This window comes from Talpa occidentalis, unplaced genomic scaffold (genome assembly GCF_014898055.3).
Source record: "Talpa occidentalis isolate TD23 unplaced genomic scaffold, MPIMG_talOcc4v2.1 talOcc4.14, whole genome shotgun sequence".
Lineage (NCBI taxonomy): Eukaryota > Metazoa > Chordata > Mammalia > Eulipotyphla > Talpidae > Talpa > Talpa occidentalis.
The window spans coordinates 42,406,991-42,424,320 of NW_023601433.1; the positions used below are offsets into that span (position 1 = coordinate 42,406,991).

General features: G+C 32.9%; 1 protein-coding gene across 5 annotated transcripts in view; it reads left to right on the forward strand.

Annotated features, from left to right (window-relative positions):
• The window catches only part of ARID4B (AT-rich interaction domain 4B), a 134,565-nt gene that overhangs the window by 77,456 nt on the left and 39,779 nt on the right, over positions 1-17,330 (forward strand). For 3 of the 5 annotated variants that reach the window (XM_037510397.2, XM_054694984.1, XM_054694985.1), the window contains exons 11-17: positions 1,098-1,252; positions 4,106-4,178; positions 6,040-6,134; positions 8,121-8,218; positions 9,215-9,458; positions 9,800-9,975; positions 13,869-14,120. In XM_037510397.2, the coding sequence (XP_037366294.1) occupies positions 1,098-1,252; positions 4,106-4,178; positions 6,040-6,134; positions 8,121-8,218; positions 9,215-9,458; positions 9,800-9,975; positions 13,869-14,120 (1,093 nt within the window). The remainder of the gene's footprint in view (positions 1-1,097; positions 1,253-4,105; positions 4,179-6,039; positions 6,135-8,120; positions 8,219-9,214; positions 9,459-9,799; positions 9,976-13,868; positions 14,121-17,330) is intronic. The other 2 variants (XM_054694986.1, XM_037510395.1) reach the window with 2 other exon arrangements.

Below are 17,330 nucleotides of genomic sequence, written 5' to 3' on the forward strand. Positions count from 1 at the left end.
CAACTGTTTATATAGTCTAACTTGTGCCTAATAAAATTTTGGTTCCTAAGAATGATAGAAATAGGAATCAAATAGTAATTTTGGTTTGGCATTTCTCACTAATTATTATAGTAGTTATATTTTATTGAAAAATATGCTGTAATTGCAATTCTTGGTTTTTGGCATTGTAAATAGCTATTTATTTTCACCTTGCCTGTGTTCACAAATCCAGTAACATGCTACACTAGCCTGATTAAGAATCTTCAGGAACTTATGAGTTAGAATTTATTTCCATGTATTGTAAAATTAGAATATCTAGCTAATTTTAGATTATAATCTTAATTCAAATTTAAATAAAAATGTAGAGAATATATTTGTAATAAATGTCCAATAATGTATATTTATTATAGTGCCTCAGTGCCTGGTTTATAATAGGTTAAATGGTCTTTTGGTAAATGATTTAAAATATATGCATTTTAAAGTTGTTTTTAGTAGCAATAGATATGCTTAAGTTTTTTTTATTTATTTTTTATTTATTTATTTTTTTTTTAAGATTTATTTATTTATTCATACAAGCACTGGGTACAGTCAGAAGCGCGGGAGGGTGAGAGAATTCACCAGAGCCAGAGCGGGGAGCAGAGCAGGCAGAAGGACCGAAGTACACTGCTGAGGGGAGCAGCGGGTGGCAGGAGAGGTCTGCGCGCCATGTGGGACCCTCCTCGGGTGGCCGGGGAGCAGCCGGGATCGAACTGGCGCTGCAGAGGCTGCGGGAAGCTTCGCAACCCAGCGCTCAACCGCTGCGCCACCGGGGAAGCCCATGCTTAAGTTTTTTTTAAAAGAAGAAAACTGCTCTTTTCTCTTGTATTTACTTGATCAGAAATCATCTTACCAGTGAGCAGTGTTTTCATCTACTAAATGGGTGCCTGATGCCTAGGACTGTTAGCATTGAATGAGTTGCTACATAGAAAAGCAATTCACATAGTGCGTGACACACAGCAGACACTTCATAAATGTTAACAGTATTAGCACAATAGCTTTTTTGATTATCTTGTTTAATATTTTTAGATGAACCATTTGTCTTAATATTTACAGTTCACATAGTTCATGATCTCTTTCAGCCTTTGATCAGGCACTTGAATTTCACAAAAGTAAAACTATTCCTGCTAACTGGAAGACTGAATTGAAAGAAGATAGTTCTAGCAGTGAGGCAGAGGAAGAAGAGGAAGAAGAAGATGATGAAAAAGAAAAGGAGGACAATAGCAGTGAAGAGGAGGTAAGTAAAAACAGTTGATGCTTTTTAAAATTAAAAATTGAGTAGGGTTTCCTTTGTTGGTTAGAATTTGGCATGAAATCATTAATCACATAAATATTTTTAGTCTTATTTGTAATAAAGATGTATTTGTGGTAGTCATTATAATCACATAGTTTGCTTGCCTGCCTTAAAATAGAAATAAGATGTCATGGAATTAAAAATACTAAGTAAAATTATTCCAGTAACCTCAGTGTTTCATAATCTTGCTGGGCTTTGATTCATCAGATGATTAAGAAAATATTCATCTAACGTAACAAAACTTCACATACTTTTCAGCACTGTGTAAATAGCTGTCACTTTATACAGTGTGTATATCGGCATATTCTGTTGAAAACACCTACAAAAGTATAAATCATATCTTCCATCTCATATTAAAGGAATAAGTAGTACAAAAGTAAAGATTAATATCTCTAATTCAGAGAATCTTAGATCATTTTATCTAATACAAATGGGTAGATCATCCTAGGTAGATCATTTAGATCTTAGATCTCATAGTGACAAGTACCAAGGATAGAAGTCCTTGAAATTACAAGTGACATTGCACTACATTCGCACTACATTAATGATTTGTTGAAATGCTTTCTAAAAGTTATTGAGTGAATGGTGCAGATAGTGAAGATTACTATATTTGACCACAAAGTGAACTGTATTCAGTGTTTTTAGGAGACTAAGATAATTTGTCAATAATATGTAAAATTTAGGTAAGTTATGAAATTCTTCCATTTAACTGCTGTAAACAACTTAATGAAATAGGATTGTTTTTGGAGTTTGTTTTGATATAGTGAGCTATTAATTATAATGTATAGGGTAAAAGTTTCCCGCTTCAGTCTTCTCTCTGACTGATTTTCTGTTTTAAATTCTAAAATGAACAATTAATCCCTTGCTTAAAACTTCCTCAGTGATTTCTCACCACTCTAAAAGTCAAACTTCACTCCTTTATGGTCCAGCCACAGCCTTTTGTTTTCCCCCTCATCACTTCAGGTGGAATACCCTCTTACTTTGAACTTTGTGCTATAGCAGCATCAAAATTGCATATCTTGCTTCTTCTCACCTTTGTGCATACCAGTACATTTGCCTGCAGTGCCATTCCCTTTCCTCTCTCAGTCATCCTTGGACATTCCTGTCCATTTTTCAAAACCACTGTAATGTGTCACCTCTATTAAGAGAAACCTGTGAACCATTACCTCCCTCATCTGTGAAAAGTTAGCCACTCCATTTACTAGTATAAATCAGTATTGTTGCTTGTACATATTTTGTGGTATGTGTACATATACACATAAATATATTTATTTTCTATTTGCTTTCTCCTCCACTAATCTGTAAGTGCCTCAAGGGTAGGGTCCCTGTTTTACTCATATTCATACTCATGACGTTTGTCATGGTAGGTAACATGTAACAGATGATCAATAAATATTAATTACCAAAACTTTCGTTGTTTAAATTTGTGTTTTGCAAATGTCTTTTGTAAAAACATACCTAGTTTTCAGATTAAATATTTTCTTAAATAAAAACTTCACTTAAAAATATTTACATCAGGAATAAATTTAGTAGTTTATGAAAGTCAAATATTATACCATTAGGATATTTAAGGTAATATCTAGAAAATGGACTTCCTTATACTTATGTCTGCTACTTTACCAAAACCCAGAATATGTAGTCCATGTTTAAGTTGATAAATAGAGATTCATCATAAACAAAGTAATAATTGTCATTTATTTTCTGTCCAACTAGCAAGCCAAATAGTTTTTCAATGTGTTTTTGATTTTAGTTTTTCACTTGCCTTCCTTTGCTGTACTAGCTTTTAAAAATAAAGAGGCAAATCTCACACAAACAATGGCATTAGGCACATGATTTTTTAGATTAAAATGATAGCTTATTTAGAATAGCAGTTGAAAGTATGCTCCTAACTCTTACTATTAGAAATGCATATGTTTCAGCCAGAGTAACTGTAAAGCCTAGGTGTTATGTTTTGAATCACTTTCTACAGTTACTCGTAATCATGTTTTGTGATATCAGCCTCCATCGTTTATTTTTTTATTTGATTCAGCACCTAGCATAGTGCCTACACTTACAGGTGCTCATTAAATGTTTGTTGAATGGATGATAGTCACTGAATTGATGAGTTCCTCAATCTCACCTACTACCCTGCTCCTTGCAGGTTGCTTCAGGACCTACTGCCACAGCCCCTGGCCACAGCAACAAGAAGCTAGTCCCTCCCTTGTAATTGATAAATCGGGGAACTATTTTATTACTTGAAGATTTTCCTAAGTCTGAATCTTCAGGTATTGTAGATCAAGTTTGTTCCCCACTTTACTGATTTTATAAGCTTGAAGTACAATACAGTGGGGCTGAATATAATGAAGGATACTTATAGTTACAGCTAATGGGACCCAAACTTGTATAGTTCCTGAGGAGCAATAGTAAAGTCAGTTTTGATGTTAAACCCTGACCCAATTTAATGTAAGAGTAGGTCTTCTTGAACCTGCAACCCTAATTTAAGGAGTAGATCTCTGATATGGTAAAAAGTTCATGAATCATCTTACTGTTTCTTATATGAGAATTTACTTTAGTGAGGAATTCTCAATATAGAGATACCTTTGAGGCCATACTCTGTAAAGCAATGAGTTTGCTTTAGATCTAGACTTTTCTGGTTTTGAAAAGCTTAGTATTAAATATATCTTTTTTAGTAAAAAAAAAAAAACTTTGAAATATTTTAGTGAGTATTAGTCTTTGCTATTGATAGGAAATATGCTTGTATTATTGAAATGCTTATTGAGGGAAATAATATTTTTTTTCTTCTGTGACTAAAATTAGGAAGAAATAGAACCATTTCCAGAAGAAAGGGAGAACTTTCTTCAGCAGTTGTATAAATTTATGGAAGATAGAGGTGAGTGTTTTTTCTTTATTTATCATTATTGTTACAGGTAGCAAATAGATAATATTTTATAGATAAGAATTCTGTTTATTAGGTTTCATGTCACTGTTAATCATAGCTCTCTCTTTTTGTAATTGAGCTTTGACATGTAACATTAGTTTAAGACATACAACATAGTGATTTGATACTTGTGTTTGGCTGTTTTTTGATAGCCAATCACTAGCTCCTAACCTAGTGTCTGTCATTGTAAGTGCAATGAAGAATTTGACAGTATTTTGCTGGATATTTTGACCATGGTTCCATAAATACCTGTATTGTTCTGTCCTCCTATCCATGGGATCCCAAAGAACCCCTGTACTTGGGAACATTAGCAGAATGGGAATCATAGTACCATTTTATTAGCACCTAAACAGATGCCTTTAATGAAAAGCCTCCTGCTCCAAAATCACCATTTGATAGACTTTGTAATAGTATATGAGAAATAGAACACACACCATAGATAAAATTGAGAGAAGTAAACCATCCATAGAAAACCAGAAATAGGGAAAATTGTGTCTTGAGGTGAGTATTGACTTAGCTTATTGAATCTGCGTAATACTATTAAAAAAATGCAAAGATTTGGAGAAATAAATTAATGCTAATCTCTAATTTACAGTAATGACCTAGTCCTCCAGTAACTATGACCCTGTCACTCTGGGCCATTTATAGTTTCTCTTCTAAGAAAGTTCTAAAAAGGAAGTTGGGAGAGACAGAAAGCTTTCTCATTTGAAAAGGACAAAATGAATGAGTAATATTTGGAAGTACCACTATACTCTGGGAATTAATGTTTCTTAAATTGTTTATATTGCTGACAAGTAGAGGTTGGCTCTGTCTTCTTTCGCCCTCATAAAAGATAGTGGCTTAGTAGACTTAAAGCCTACTACTATGTAGGCTTTCTTTCTTTAATTCTTCAGTATAAAATGTCTTTGATTCCTGTAACATTTTGTTGTATGAATGAAGGCTTGACCTAAGAAGGGAGGCTATTTCTTAGACTTACGTATATGATAAATTAAAAAGTGAAGTAAATGGATAAAATCAGTCATGAATTCTTTTGGGTAGTTCTATAAGTGTGTGTCTGTCCTGTTAATTCCTCTACTGCACTCTAATGGTTTGATAATATGATTAGTGTTTTTGCCTTATGTTTTCATGTGTTAGAATGTAATAGAACTATAGCTTTTCTCTAGAATCATTGTTTAGAATAATAGAGTTAATAAAATAAAAGAATCATAAAAATAAGTTTTCCATCAATTTAGTTTTTCAGTTTAAGTCTTTCTTTCCTGAGTTTTAAAATCTTTGTTTTATTAGCATTTCATTTGTCTTTATTGGTTTTTATTCTTTCTTTCATCAGGGGAATGAAATCCTGTAAAGTTTCAGAAACCTGATAGGAAAAAAAAGTTTGTTTTTTTTTTTTAAAGATTTATTTATTTATTTATTTATACAAGCACTGGGTACAGTTAGAAGCGCGGGAGGGTGAGAGAATTCACCAGAGCCAGAGCGGGGAGCAGAGCAGGCAGAAGGACTGAAGCACACTGCTGAGGGGAGCAGCGGGCGGCAGGAGAGGTCTACGCGCCATGTGGGACCCCCCTCCGGTGGGGTTTGAACCGGCGCTGCAGAGGCTGCAGGCGGCTTCGAAACCCAGCGCTCAACCGCTGCACCACCGGGGAGGCCCGGAAAAAAAAGTTTTTAATGAAATGGACTTAAGTAGTAAACATTGTGTTTTTGATTAACAAAAAAATATATGTATTATACTATATATACTTGGTGCTAAAATTTGAATCTTTTAAAAGTTTAAACAAAAATGTAGTATGGTTCTAATATAGTTTGTGTTTTATAGGCACACCTATCAATAAACGACCTGTACTTGGATATCGAAATTTGAATCTCTTTAAGTTATTCAGACTTGTACACAAACTTGGAGGATTTGATAATGTAAGTATTAAACCAAAATTGAAATGATTTTCATACCTGTTTTCTCATCTAAAAATTATCTATTAATAAAAGCATAAAAGTAGGAGAAAAGAAAATGGAAAGTACAAGTAGAAATATGGCTTCCTCAGATAAAAAAAAATTTTACTTAAGAAAAAATTATATTTCTTGAAATAACACTGACTTACAATGATGGTTGTGTTTTAGAGGTATAGGATCTTCCATTGTTACCAAACCATACCCACCACAAAAGAACACGTAATTCTCCACCTTAGTCCATTGGACTCCCTCCCCAATTTGTGCTCTTCCTTCCCCTTCTAGTAGCTTCAGTTTTACAGTCAGATTTCTAGGGATTGTTACTGGTTTGAGACTATCTGACCATTTATTTTGTTTTTCTATATCCCACATATAAAGGACATAATTCTGTATTTGTCTTTCTACTTCTTATTTATCTTGCTGAGCTAATTCTCTCCAGTTCTACCTATGTTGTTGCAAATGGCAGAAGTTTATCTTTTTTAAAAGCTGAATAATATTTCATTGTGTATCTATGCCACATCTTCCTGATCCATTCATTAGTTTTTGGGCACTTGGTTGTTTCCATAACTTAACTATTTTAAATAGTACTGCAGCGAACATAGGAGTACATGTATCCCTTTGTGTTAGTGTTTTTGTATTCTTCAGGTAGATATCTGTGAGAGGAATTGCTGGATCAGGTGGGAGATCCATTCTTAAAATTTGAGAAACCTCTATACTGTTTTCCATAGGGCTGGACCAGTCTACATTCCCACCAACAGTGTAAGAAGGTTCCCTTTTCTCCTCGTCATTGCTAATACTTGTTGTTTCTGATCTTTTTAATATATGCCATTCTCAGAGATGTGAGGTAGTATGTCATTGTGGTTTTAAATTGTATTTCCCTGATGATAAAAAATGATGAACAGTTTTTTTATGTGCCTGTTGACCATTTGTATGTCTTTGGAGAAGTGCCTGTATAGCAATTCTGCCCATTTTTTTTTTAAAGATTTATTTATTTATTTTACACAAGAACTGGGGTACTGGCCAGATGCGCGGGAGAGTGAGAGGAGTCACCAGAGACAGAGCGGGGAACAGAACAGGCAGACTGACGAAATACACTGCTGAGGGGAGCAGCTGGTGCGACAGGAGAGGTCTCCCGCGCCATGTGGGACCCTTGCCGGCCAGCCGGGATCAAACCGGTGCTGCAGAGGCTGCAGACAGCTTCACAGCATAGCGCTCAAACGCCTGCACCACCAGGGGAGGCCCCTGCCCATTTTTTGATTGGGTGGTTTTTTTTCTTGAGTTGTAATGATTCTTTGTAAATCTTGGGTATCAATCCCTTGTCAGAGCTAATAAGGTATGTAAATATTTTCTCCCCATTTAGTAAGTTGTTTTAGTGAGTTTCTTACTATTTTTCACATTTTACTTTTCACATTTTAATTTTTTATTTTTAAGATTTATTTATTATTTATACAAGCACTGGGGTACAGTCCAGAGGCGCGTGAGGGTGAGAGAATTCACCCGAGACAGAGCAGGGAGCAGAACAGGCAGAAGGACCGAAATACACTGCTGAGGGGAGCAGTGGGCAAGACAGGAGAGGCCTGCCTGCTGCGCCATGTGGGAATTTCCCTGGCTGGCTGGGGATTGGACCTGCACTGCAAAGGCTGCGGACAGCTTCATAGCGCTGAGCTCAACCTGCTGTGCCACCGGGGAGGCCCCTACTTTTTACATTTTATAGGGGCAGGTTCATTAGAAAAAGGAAGGGAGAAGACAGCACTTATACAGACACAGCTGGCAAAAATAAAACCTATTTTAAAATGTTGTAAACCAATTTTTTTATTTATTGAGATTGATATTTTCACTCCTGTGAGTCTAGAACCAATAAATGTAAACATATCTACATATACTGTATTTGTCAAAATTTTATTATATTCCCACCTTTTAATTTGGGAGTTTTCATTTCACTTTGTCCATTAGATTGAAAGTGGAGCTGTGTGGAAACAAGTCTACCAAGATCTTGGAATCCCTGTCTTAAACTCAGCTGCGGGATACAATGTTAAATGTGCTTATAAAAAGTAAGTTAGTGCACTTAATATAGCTATATTCTGTGTTTTACCTAGAAAGCATATTGGAATTTACTATTATTTTTTTCTAAGAGGAAATCAGGAATTTTTAGTAAAAGAGTTTGTAATAATATTTTGTAGATTGTGTTCACTAGATCTGTGAGATATTTTGTGAGAAAAGTTTTTGTTGTCAATTTGGAAAGTGCTATGTAGAGGTTCAAATTCCACAGTCTTAAAGTCAAATAAACCCAGGTTTCAATCCTGGGTTCTGCCAGTTATTGTTTGTGCCCTTGGACCATTTATTTGTTATCCTAAAGCCTCAGTTTCCTCGTTTGTAAAAATATAATACTGCTTGCTCATAGAATTACTCTGATGATTAAATGAGAGTTTACATACACTAAAAGACCAATGCCTGGCATTTAAGAAGTACTCAACAAGTAGATGCTATTACTAATACTTACAAATAGCTACATTTTTTAAAAAGATTTATTTATTTATGCATACAAGAACTGGGGTACAGGGCAGAGGTATGTGAGGGGGTGGGGGTGAGAGAATTCGCCAGAGACAGAGTAGAGAACAGAACAAGCGGACTGACTGAATACACTGCTGAGGGGAGCAGCAGGCAAGTCAGAAGAGGTCTGCTGTGCCATGTGGGTAGCTCACTGGGCGGGGATTGAACTCCTGTTTCAGTGGTTGCGGATAGCTTCATAGGTTGCATCTTAACCCCTTGCGCCACAAAGTAGGCCCATAATAGCCACATTTAAAAAAAAAAAAAAAAGATTATCACAGTCTTCATGTTTAGCAGTCATTTTAGTGAACCATTTTATTTTCCTTTAAGAAATGTTTCTGTTTGGGTTAAACAGATTGGGAAGCACTGAACTAATAAATTTGACGTTTTATGGCCAAATATCTCAGAACTTAAAAAAATGAATACAGATTTTAAAATCACAACTCTACATTACTGTTTTGAAGCATTTTCCCAAATGTAATTTCTTTTAATGTTTCCAGATACTTATATGGTTTTGAGGAGTACTGTAGGTCGGCTAATATTGAATTTCAGATGGCATTGCCAGAGAAAATTGTTAACAAGCCATGTAAGGAATGTGAAAATGTAAAAGAAATAAAAGTTAAGGAAGAGAATGAACCAGAGATTAAAGAAATAAAGACTGAAGAAAAGGAAAATACAGTACCAAAAGAAGAAAAGCCTTCTGAGGATGATATTGAAAGGAAGGAAAATATTAAACCCACCCTGGTAAATCAGATACTGTTAATAGTCCTTAGCCTTCTTTGCTACATTTTATATGTCTTCTGTAAAGTTTCATACTTAATAATTTCATATAATTTTATATTTATTTTTATTGCATTTTTTTCATTAAGTACTGTTATTGTATAATTTAAAATGAAATAAGTATTTGCTAGCTGTTAACTGTTTTTGCCCAGTGTTTTAGGAATGGTGTGAGTTTCTTAAAAATAACTAAGAGCACTTTCATTGTTAGTATTGGTTGGTATACCTCTTACTGCTAACAGTTAGATCATGGCTTTAGGTTGACAATTTTTACTTTTGTTGGTTTAGTTCCTCTGATCTTTTTCTAGGGAAGTAAAAAGAACTTATTAGAATCTATACCTACACAGTCTGATCAGGAAAAAGAAGTTAACATCAAAACAACAGAAGAAAATGAAAATTTGGAAGATAAAGACGATGAGACAACCGAGGTAGATGAATCCCTCAGCATAAAGGTAGAAGCTGAAGAAGAAAAAGCAAAATCTGGGTAAGAAATTGTTTTTGGTTAAGATGCATTTTGTCTGAGTGAATTCTTGTAATTTGCTCTTTGTATATATGTATGAATCTAATTTTGATTGACAAAATACAGAATAATTGAGCAATTTGTACTATTTTTAGCATTTACCTCCTTCAGAGACCCTACTAATGCAAGTTTGTAGCATATCACATTTTGATCCATTCTTGCTCTCATCATGGAAATTTATAAGAATATAATCTACATAAAAATACTTTTTACTGAATTAAGCTCTGCTAAATTAACCAGATAATATAAATTTGGGAAGATGGCTTTCTCTAATATTTTGTAGATGTATGTTGGTTCTAAGTTTTGAGAATTGTATTCATTTCTGTAGTGAAAAATAATAATCGAAAAATGCTAATACTTAGTTTTTTAAAGGCCAAAATTGTTACGTTTTATGTGATAGTAGTATGTGCTTGTTTCGGTCACTTTGGAATGGTGAATTATTTAACACTGTAACTTATGCACTGTGAGTGAACCCCTGGATTTTATAACTGATCGTTGATATTTTATCCTATTTCTGAGGTTTAAAAAACCTATGCATTCTCATTGTTTTTGATTCAATTAAATAAATGCAACCAAATATTTTTGATCATTTCAGTATTTTTTCTGAAATTCGGTCACAGCATGCAGATAAGAGGGAGAGAGAAAAAACATGCTTAGATAAATATAATAGAAGATGCTTATTATCTGTGTGTACAAATGTATATTTCAATTATTTCTTACTGTTAAGGGAGACTTTTCAACTACTAAAAAAAATTAGTAAGTATTCAACTTTTTGCCTCAAACCTCTTGATCATGTTAGAATCCTTCTGAAATTCTGGCCACGGTATGCAGATGAACATGGAAGGAAAACACTGGGTTTAGATGACCATAGTACAGTGTTTGTTTATATACAGTTGTTTATATTCCTGTGTAAATGAATGTTTGTTTGAAGTATTCCTTGCTGCTACTGGACACTATTTCAACTATTAAGAAACTTAATGAGGATTCAGGTTTTTGCATAAAAACGTGATTTTAAATTCAGCAGATACTTCTGGGGCATCTACTGAGTGAAAGGCACTGTGATAAGCCTATGTTTTCTCTTTGTTAATAATTGTTTTGTAGCATAAGGTAATATTTTGTAGGTTTTTATTCCTTTAATTCTTTAGCTATATATCTATTTTATTTACTGTAGATAGTTGTAAATGTATTATAACACAAATGAAAATCTTCTGGTGTGACTGCCCTAATTTGTAGATGTTCTTCAGAAGTATTATGTATTTGGGAATATCTGAAATTGATTTTTGAATTTTATTAGATAAGTGCAATTGAAAACTACACACAATTATAAAGAATTATGTATAGATATTTTTCTAGTGTATAAAATTGCTCTAAGTAATTAACTACTGCCAAGAATTTTCCATGTTCCTCATAGTGCAGATATGAGAGATTAAATAAATCGGATTTATGTAAAATGCCTGTTTCAGTGCCTGACCCTTAGTAGGTATTAATGAATTACAACTTTTTGTTGTTGTAGTTACTGTTTCTCCATTGTAAGGAGGGTGACGTTATCTTGGGAAGTTCTGGTATTTCTTTGTAAATTTAGATGAAAAATAACTAATATATTTGGTTTTCCAAAACATTATGTAGTTGTCTAAAACATAACTGACAAAATGTGTCTGGAGCCGTGTGTGTGTGTGTGTGTGTGTGTGTGTGTGTGTGTGTGTGTGTGTGTGTGTGTGTGTGTGTGTGTGTGTGTGTGTGTGTGTGTGTGTTTTACATACATTAGCTTTATTATTTTAACCTAAATGCTGGTTTTTATACTTCCAAAGGCTATTTTTGTTGGCATTCTGTGTTCTTTCAGGTTTGATGCATTTACTCTGATCTTGCCACTGAATTCTTAGGGAGGAGAGTAGAGTATTTTCCTTGACTGACAGTGATTGTTTCTTTCTATTTTGATATATTATTTAAATGCATTTCATTTTATTTGTGACTGAGATTTATATTACATGTGAATTTTTTTATTGCTTTGTTTTATTAATACAGTATATTAGGTTTTTATTCCAGATTAAATAAAAGTTTGACCTGGCTACCAACTTGAAGTAGGATTGTGCTTGTTATTATTGAATTTACTAGTTGTGTTTATTGCATTATATTTATAACGTAGGATACAGTTTAAAATTTGTTTTCATTTTAAAAATTTTAGACTTTTATGCTCTTTCTTCTCTCCAACATGATGATTCTAAGGTGTTTGAGAAATCTTTTCAGTATATAATAAATCTCTTCTTTTTATTGTTGTATCAGAATATACTTCCTTTTCTCCCCAAATGCAGGGGACATCATATTACAACTTAAACAGTAGTCTTCTTTTCCAAAAATGTCTTAACTGTTTTAATTATACATCATAGATAAAACATTTATTTAAATTTGTTATTAAAAGTTTATCATCCATAACACCCTTTCTGATAGTTCTTAGAATGTTAGCCTTACTAGTAATGGTTTCATTATATAAATATTAATGTATTTTCAATAATAGAGTTCACATTTTTAACCTCATTACAGAGGCTTTTGGTTAGGTTTTAGTTTTAAAAAACATATTTGTTTGACTGTAAATGAGTTCTTTATTAAAATAGGAAAAGTTCTTGAGAATCTTTATAGACTTTGTTATATATTTCAGAGAAAATAGATATATTTGGTACTTTTGTGTAGTCACACTTAATTTCACAAGTCTTTTAGTCTGGGCCCCAAGTTCTTCCACTCACTGATACAGGGAAAGAGGAGAATAAAAAAAAATAGTGCTGTTTGTATCATTATTTATATATTATTTTTGTTGCCTATATAACTATAAAATTAGATATGATAAAATGTTATTGATTAAAAATGATGTATGAAAGAATGTAAAATTCAAATTATCAGTAGAGAGGCTTTATATAAATATACTCATTAATTTTTAAAGCTTGATTACTTAGTTGTCTTGCTCTGTTTTATGACATTTATTCATTTGTCAGCTACATAGTGGTGGATTCTTTTTGAGAGAAAACTGTTGTAATAATTAAATACATACTTTTCTCCAGCTTGTTTAATACAAATTTGTAGCTAATATAAAATGAATATGAATGCTCAGTTTTAGAAAGTACTTGATATTGAGAAGATCAAAACAGTTACAGCGCTGCTTCTGAAGTGGTTTGACTCTTAGCTTTGTTTTATTTGGAATTGGCCTCTCCTGTGCTGTTTCTTTGGAACTTCAAAGTTAGAGTATTGGTAGCCTGGCTTTTAATAAATATGTGGTAAAGAGAGCAGAAAGAAAAAAACTTGATGTGATAGTTAGTCCTCTGAGAGATAAAATTGTATTTTCAATTAGTATAACATTTGAAAATTTGGTTGCAGCAACTTTTAAAGTTACTAAGACCAGCCATCAACTAGTTTAAAAAAAAAATGTTTTAAATATCCTGAGGTTGGAAATAATTGAATGAAAAATAACTTTTGGTCAGCAAATGGTTATGAAGTGTAATGATTTGTGTTTTTGTCATCTGAGATGTAAATAAAACATTTTTATAATAAAAACATGAGAATATTGTTACAGTTGACCTTAACTAGTTTCTTGCTACTCAGCACAACTTCTGTTCATCTAGCTGTTGGAAATTTTCCTTTAATGCACTTATTTTTCAATCTTCATTTCTCTAAATGTATCTTTTTGTAACCATGGTTATCTTATACAGTTTTGGTTTTTAATACTAAGTTGAAACTCAGAGAATTTCATACACATGGAACCTGCTGTTCCCGGAACAATCACAGCCACCATTTTTATCAGTATATGTGGTTTGGAACTGAAAAGCTTATGAAGTATCTTTTATTAACTGCAATTTTTTAAACCTTTCAAGAGATGAAACGAATAAAGAGGAAGATGAAGATGATGAAGAAGCAGAAGAGGAGGAGGAGGAGGAGGAAGAGGATGAAGATGATGACGACAACAATGAGGAAGAGGAGTTTGAGTGCTATCCACCAGGCATGAAAGTCCAAGTGCGGTATGGACGAGGGAAAAATCAAAAAATGTATGAAGCTAGTATTAAAGATTCTGATGTCGAAGGTGGAGAGGTCCTTTACTTGGTGCATTACTGCGGATGGAATGTGAGGTAACTTGAGTTTTAGCTAGTGATTACTACCTAAAAACACTTACAAAATAATTTTCTACTTAAAAATTTGACTAATGGATTATAGACTTGTTAGCATTCTAATTGAGGTCAATATAGTACCATATAAAAATATGTAGTTGTTAGCATGTAAATACCTCGCTTAGTGACTCCCTGCTTACTGTTTTCAATAGTTAGAAGATATCCTTTGTGTCTAGAAAATTGGACTACACAGTTGTTTTTTATGTAATACTTCTACAGGTGGAATAGGTGTTAATAGAGGCAACATTATTGGTGAAGTGATAGAAAAATCTCTTTTTAAAAGTTAAAAGATTTGAGCTTCTTGATGTCTACAAGCCAATTGTTAGATTTCTTGGTCTTTTCCATTTTCAAGTACCTTGCCAAAGTAACTTCTTCTTAATAATATTCTTAAGTCATCATATTTCTTTCCTTCAATAGGAAGGGATTTTAAAGTTGTGATTTCTTTAGAAGCTTTAGCTATTTCAAGGTCTTATTTCCTCATTATTAGCTCTTGCGCTTAACCTTGTTCCGGAATCTCAGAAATCTTTTTGTACGTTCAAAATAACATGATTGAAATGTAAGCAAGTCAGCTTGGCTAAAATAATGGGTGCTTTCTGACTAGGGAACTGAATGGCAAAATTGAGGTTTGGTTTTAGGTGTGTTCAAAGACTTAAGTTTTAGTTTCCTTTGGTTTTTCCAAAGAAATTTTGTGTTTGAATTTCTTCCAAAATTGGCAAGTCAGTTTTAAAACCTGGTCATTCAGATCTTTTAAGAAAAGCTTACTTTTGGAATGTTTGATATTGTATTTGAAATACAGCATGTGATAGAGTAGCCTGTGAATGATTAACCATAGAAGTTTTGTGTGGTTGTTTCATGTTGTACTTAGTGTCTTCAAGGAGGAAATATAGTTCTAATGTTTTAAATTTAAATTATATTCTGTGGTTTGGGAAGTTGTAAGGAAACCATTATCTCACATTCTGTTTCTTAAAAAAAAATACTCTTTCTTAAAAGTACATTTTGTATTGTCCCGTTGCAGCATTAGAAAACTCTAGAAACATCTAATCTGGATTGCCTTTGTTATTTTGAGAAAAGTACAGTTCTGATCTGTTCTGCTTGGATGAAAATAACAGCTTAAGCCAGAAGAAAATGTTCAAGTTTTGTTTGGGCCTCATTCTTTATTTCTAACCTGATAAGCTCAACAAAATTTTGGATTTTAAGAGTAGCCATCATCATCAGTGTTTAAGATGTTATAGTTGTCCTGAAACATAAGCTTTTCCAGATAGCACTTTTTACACTATGTAATTTATCCTTGTGGCCACTGGTTCCTTATGTTTTATCCTTATGCTGCCTCTGTGATGCATGATTTTCCTCACCTGAAGAGTTGTCTATTAACAATGATGTTCAAAGTAAGATTCCTGATATCTTAGATATCTCAGATATAGCTGCTTTAAGAATATTTGCCTGGTCTTTGATATGTACTCATTTTGATCTTACCAAGTGATCTTAATAAATAGAAATTTAGAGGCCGTTCCACCTTTGTGTAGAATGTAAAAGCAAATATTGAACATGTTAGTTTAAAATTTGGAAGAAAAAAATTGCATCAGCAAGAATATAATACCCCGAAAGAGAAACCACATCATCTTTCACCTCTCCTTTCCAGTTCTCCTGGTTATTTTTCTAGTTTACATAATGAGGCATTTTTCCTAGTGGTCTTTAGAAAGTGCTTTAAATTCTCTGGTGAATGGCTACAACTTAGGTGTTTTCCAACTCTGATTATAATCAGGACTTTATTGTTTTCTATTAATAGTCTTATTAAACAGAAGAGGCTTAGTAGGAATAAGAATTGAAACACTCAAATTATTCTGCAAGTAAGATACAACTTTCTGTTTTATTAAGGAAAGATTTACTAAGGAAAGAGTAAGTTATGCTAGGAACTCTTTTATTTTATAGGGTAGAAAGAATGTCTAATATTTTAGCTTTGAAGTTGATGGGGGGTTGTATAGAACAAGGGAAGATTTTTTAAATTGAGGCATTCAAGTTTTTAATGATATGGAAAGAAAAATGAGACCTAATTCAACAAGACATGCTTGTATTACTGAGAAGGATGCCATCTACTCCTGACAACTCAAGCATTTATGTGGTATGAACTTTCAGAAGAAGAAAACTTACATCTTGATGAAGACCTGTAGAGTGGATCTCTACATACTCCAGCATCATAGAGAAAACTACTGTACTTCAATAGATTAAGCTGTTAACTTTCTCATAGTCAACAATATTCCTATTTTTCTCTGTAGTAATAACCAATGACTGTGTTTAATGGTGAATAAGCAGTAATTATGATCTCTGTTGTTCCTTCATGTCTGAAGCTAATCTAAAGAGGACTGCAACAAATCCTCATCAGCTCTGCAATTATTTTCATATTATTTAGGTGATCTTCACCTTGATCTCTAAAGAAATTAAAAGTGAAGATTAATGAATGAAAGTTAATGAAAATAGTTTTATCTTCAGTGGCAGTCTTCAGTAACACCATTGTGTGGTACCATTTTTGTGAGATTTGAAAGATTTTTCAAGCAAAAACTTTTTTTTAACTAAGAATATCATTCTTAGTTAAAAATATTTTCTTGTAATTTCAACACTTTACTCTTTCCTAAACTGTTATATAAACCTTTATATTACTATAAATTCTATACCCTTACTTCACAACTGAAAAAATTTTGTTGTACAAAGGATAATATTTGAGTGAATTTGTTTTTACTACTATGATGAAAAAACCCAAAACATTTTTACATGCTTACATTAGGTTTATAGCCAGAACTGTGGATCCTAAAGGACATAATGATTTATAAAAGCTATAATATTGTTACAGAATTTTCAGATATGGTTACCATATCTGAAAATTCTTCACTATTTATTAGGTTGCCACATGCATGAAATAAGTGTATTTTTAAAACTTCTAAAAATAACATTCAGTCTAGAAAAATGGGAAAATCCATATAAGTAATAACATCACTACTAATGTTGTAGTATGTTTTCTTTTGGTGTTTTAAATAAATACATCTCCATTCATTTAAGAAATTATGGTGATTCTTCAGTAATATTTAATGATAGTTTCTCTGTTATATTTGCTTTAATTTTTCTTAGTGTGGTTAATATTTTATAGAAATTTTTGGTACCATTAGCTTATTGATTCAT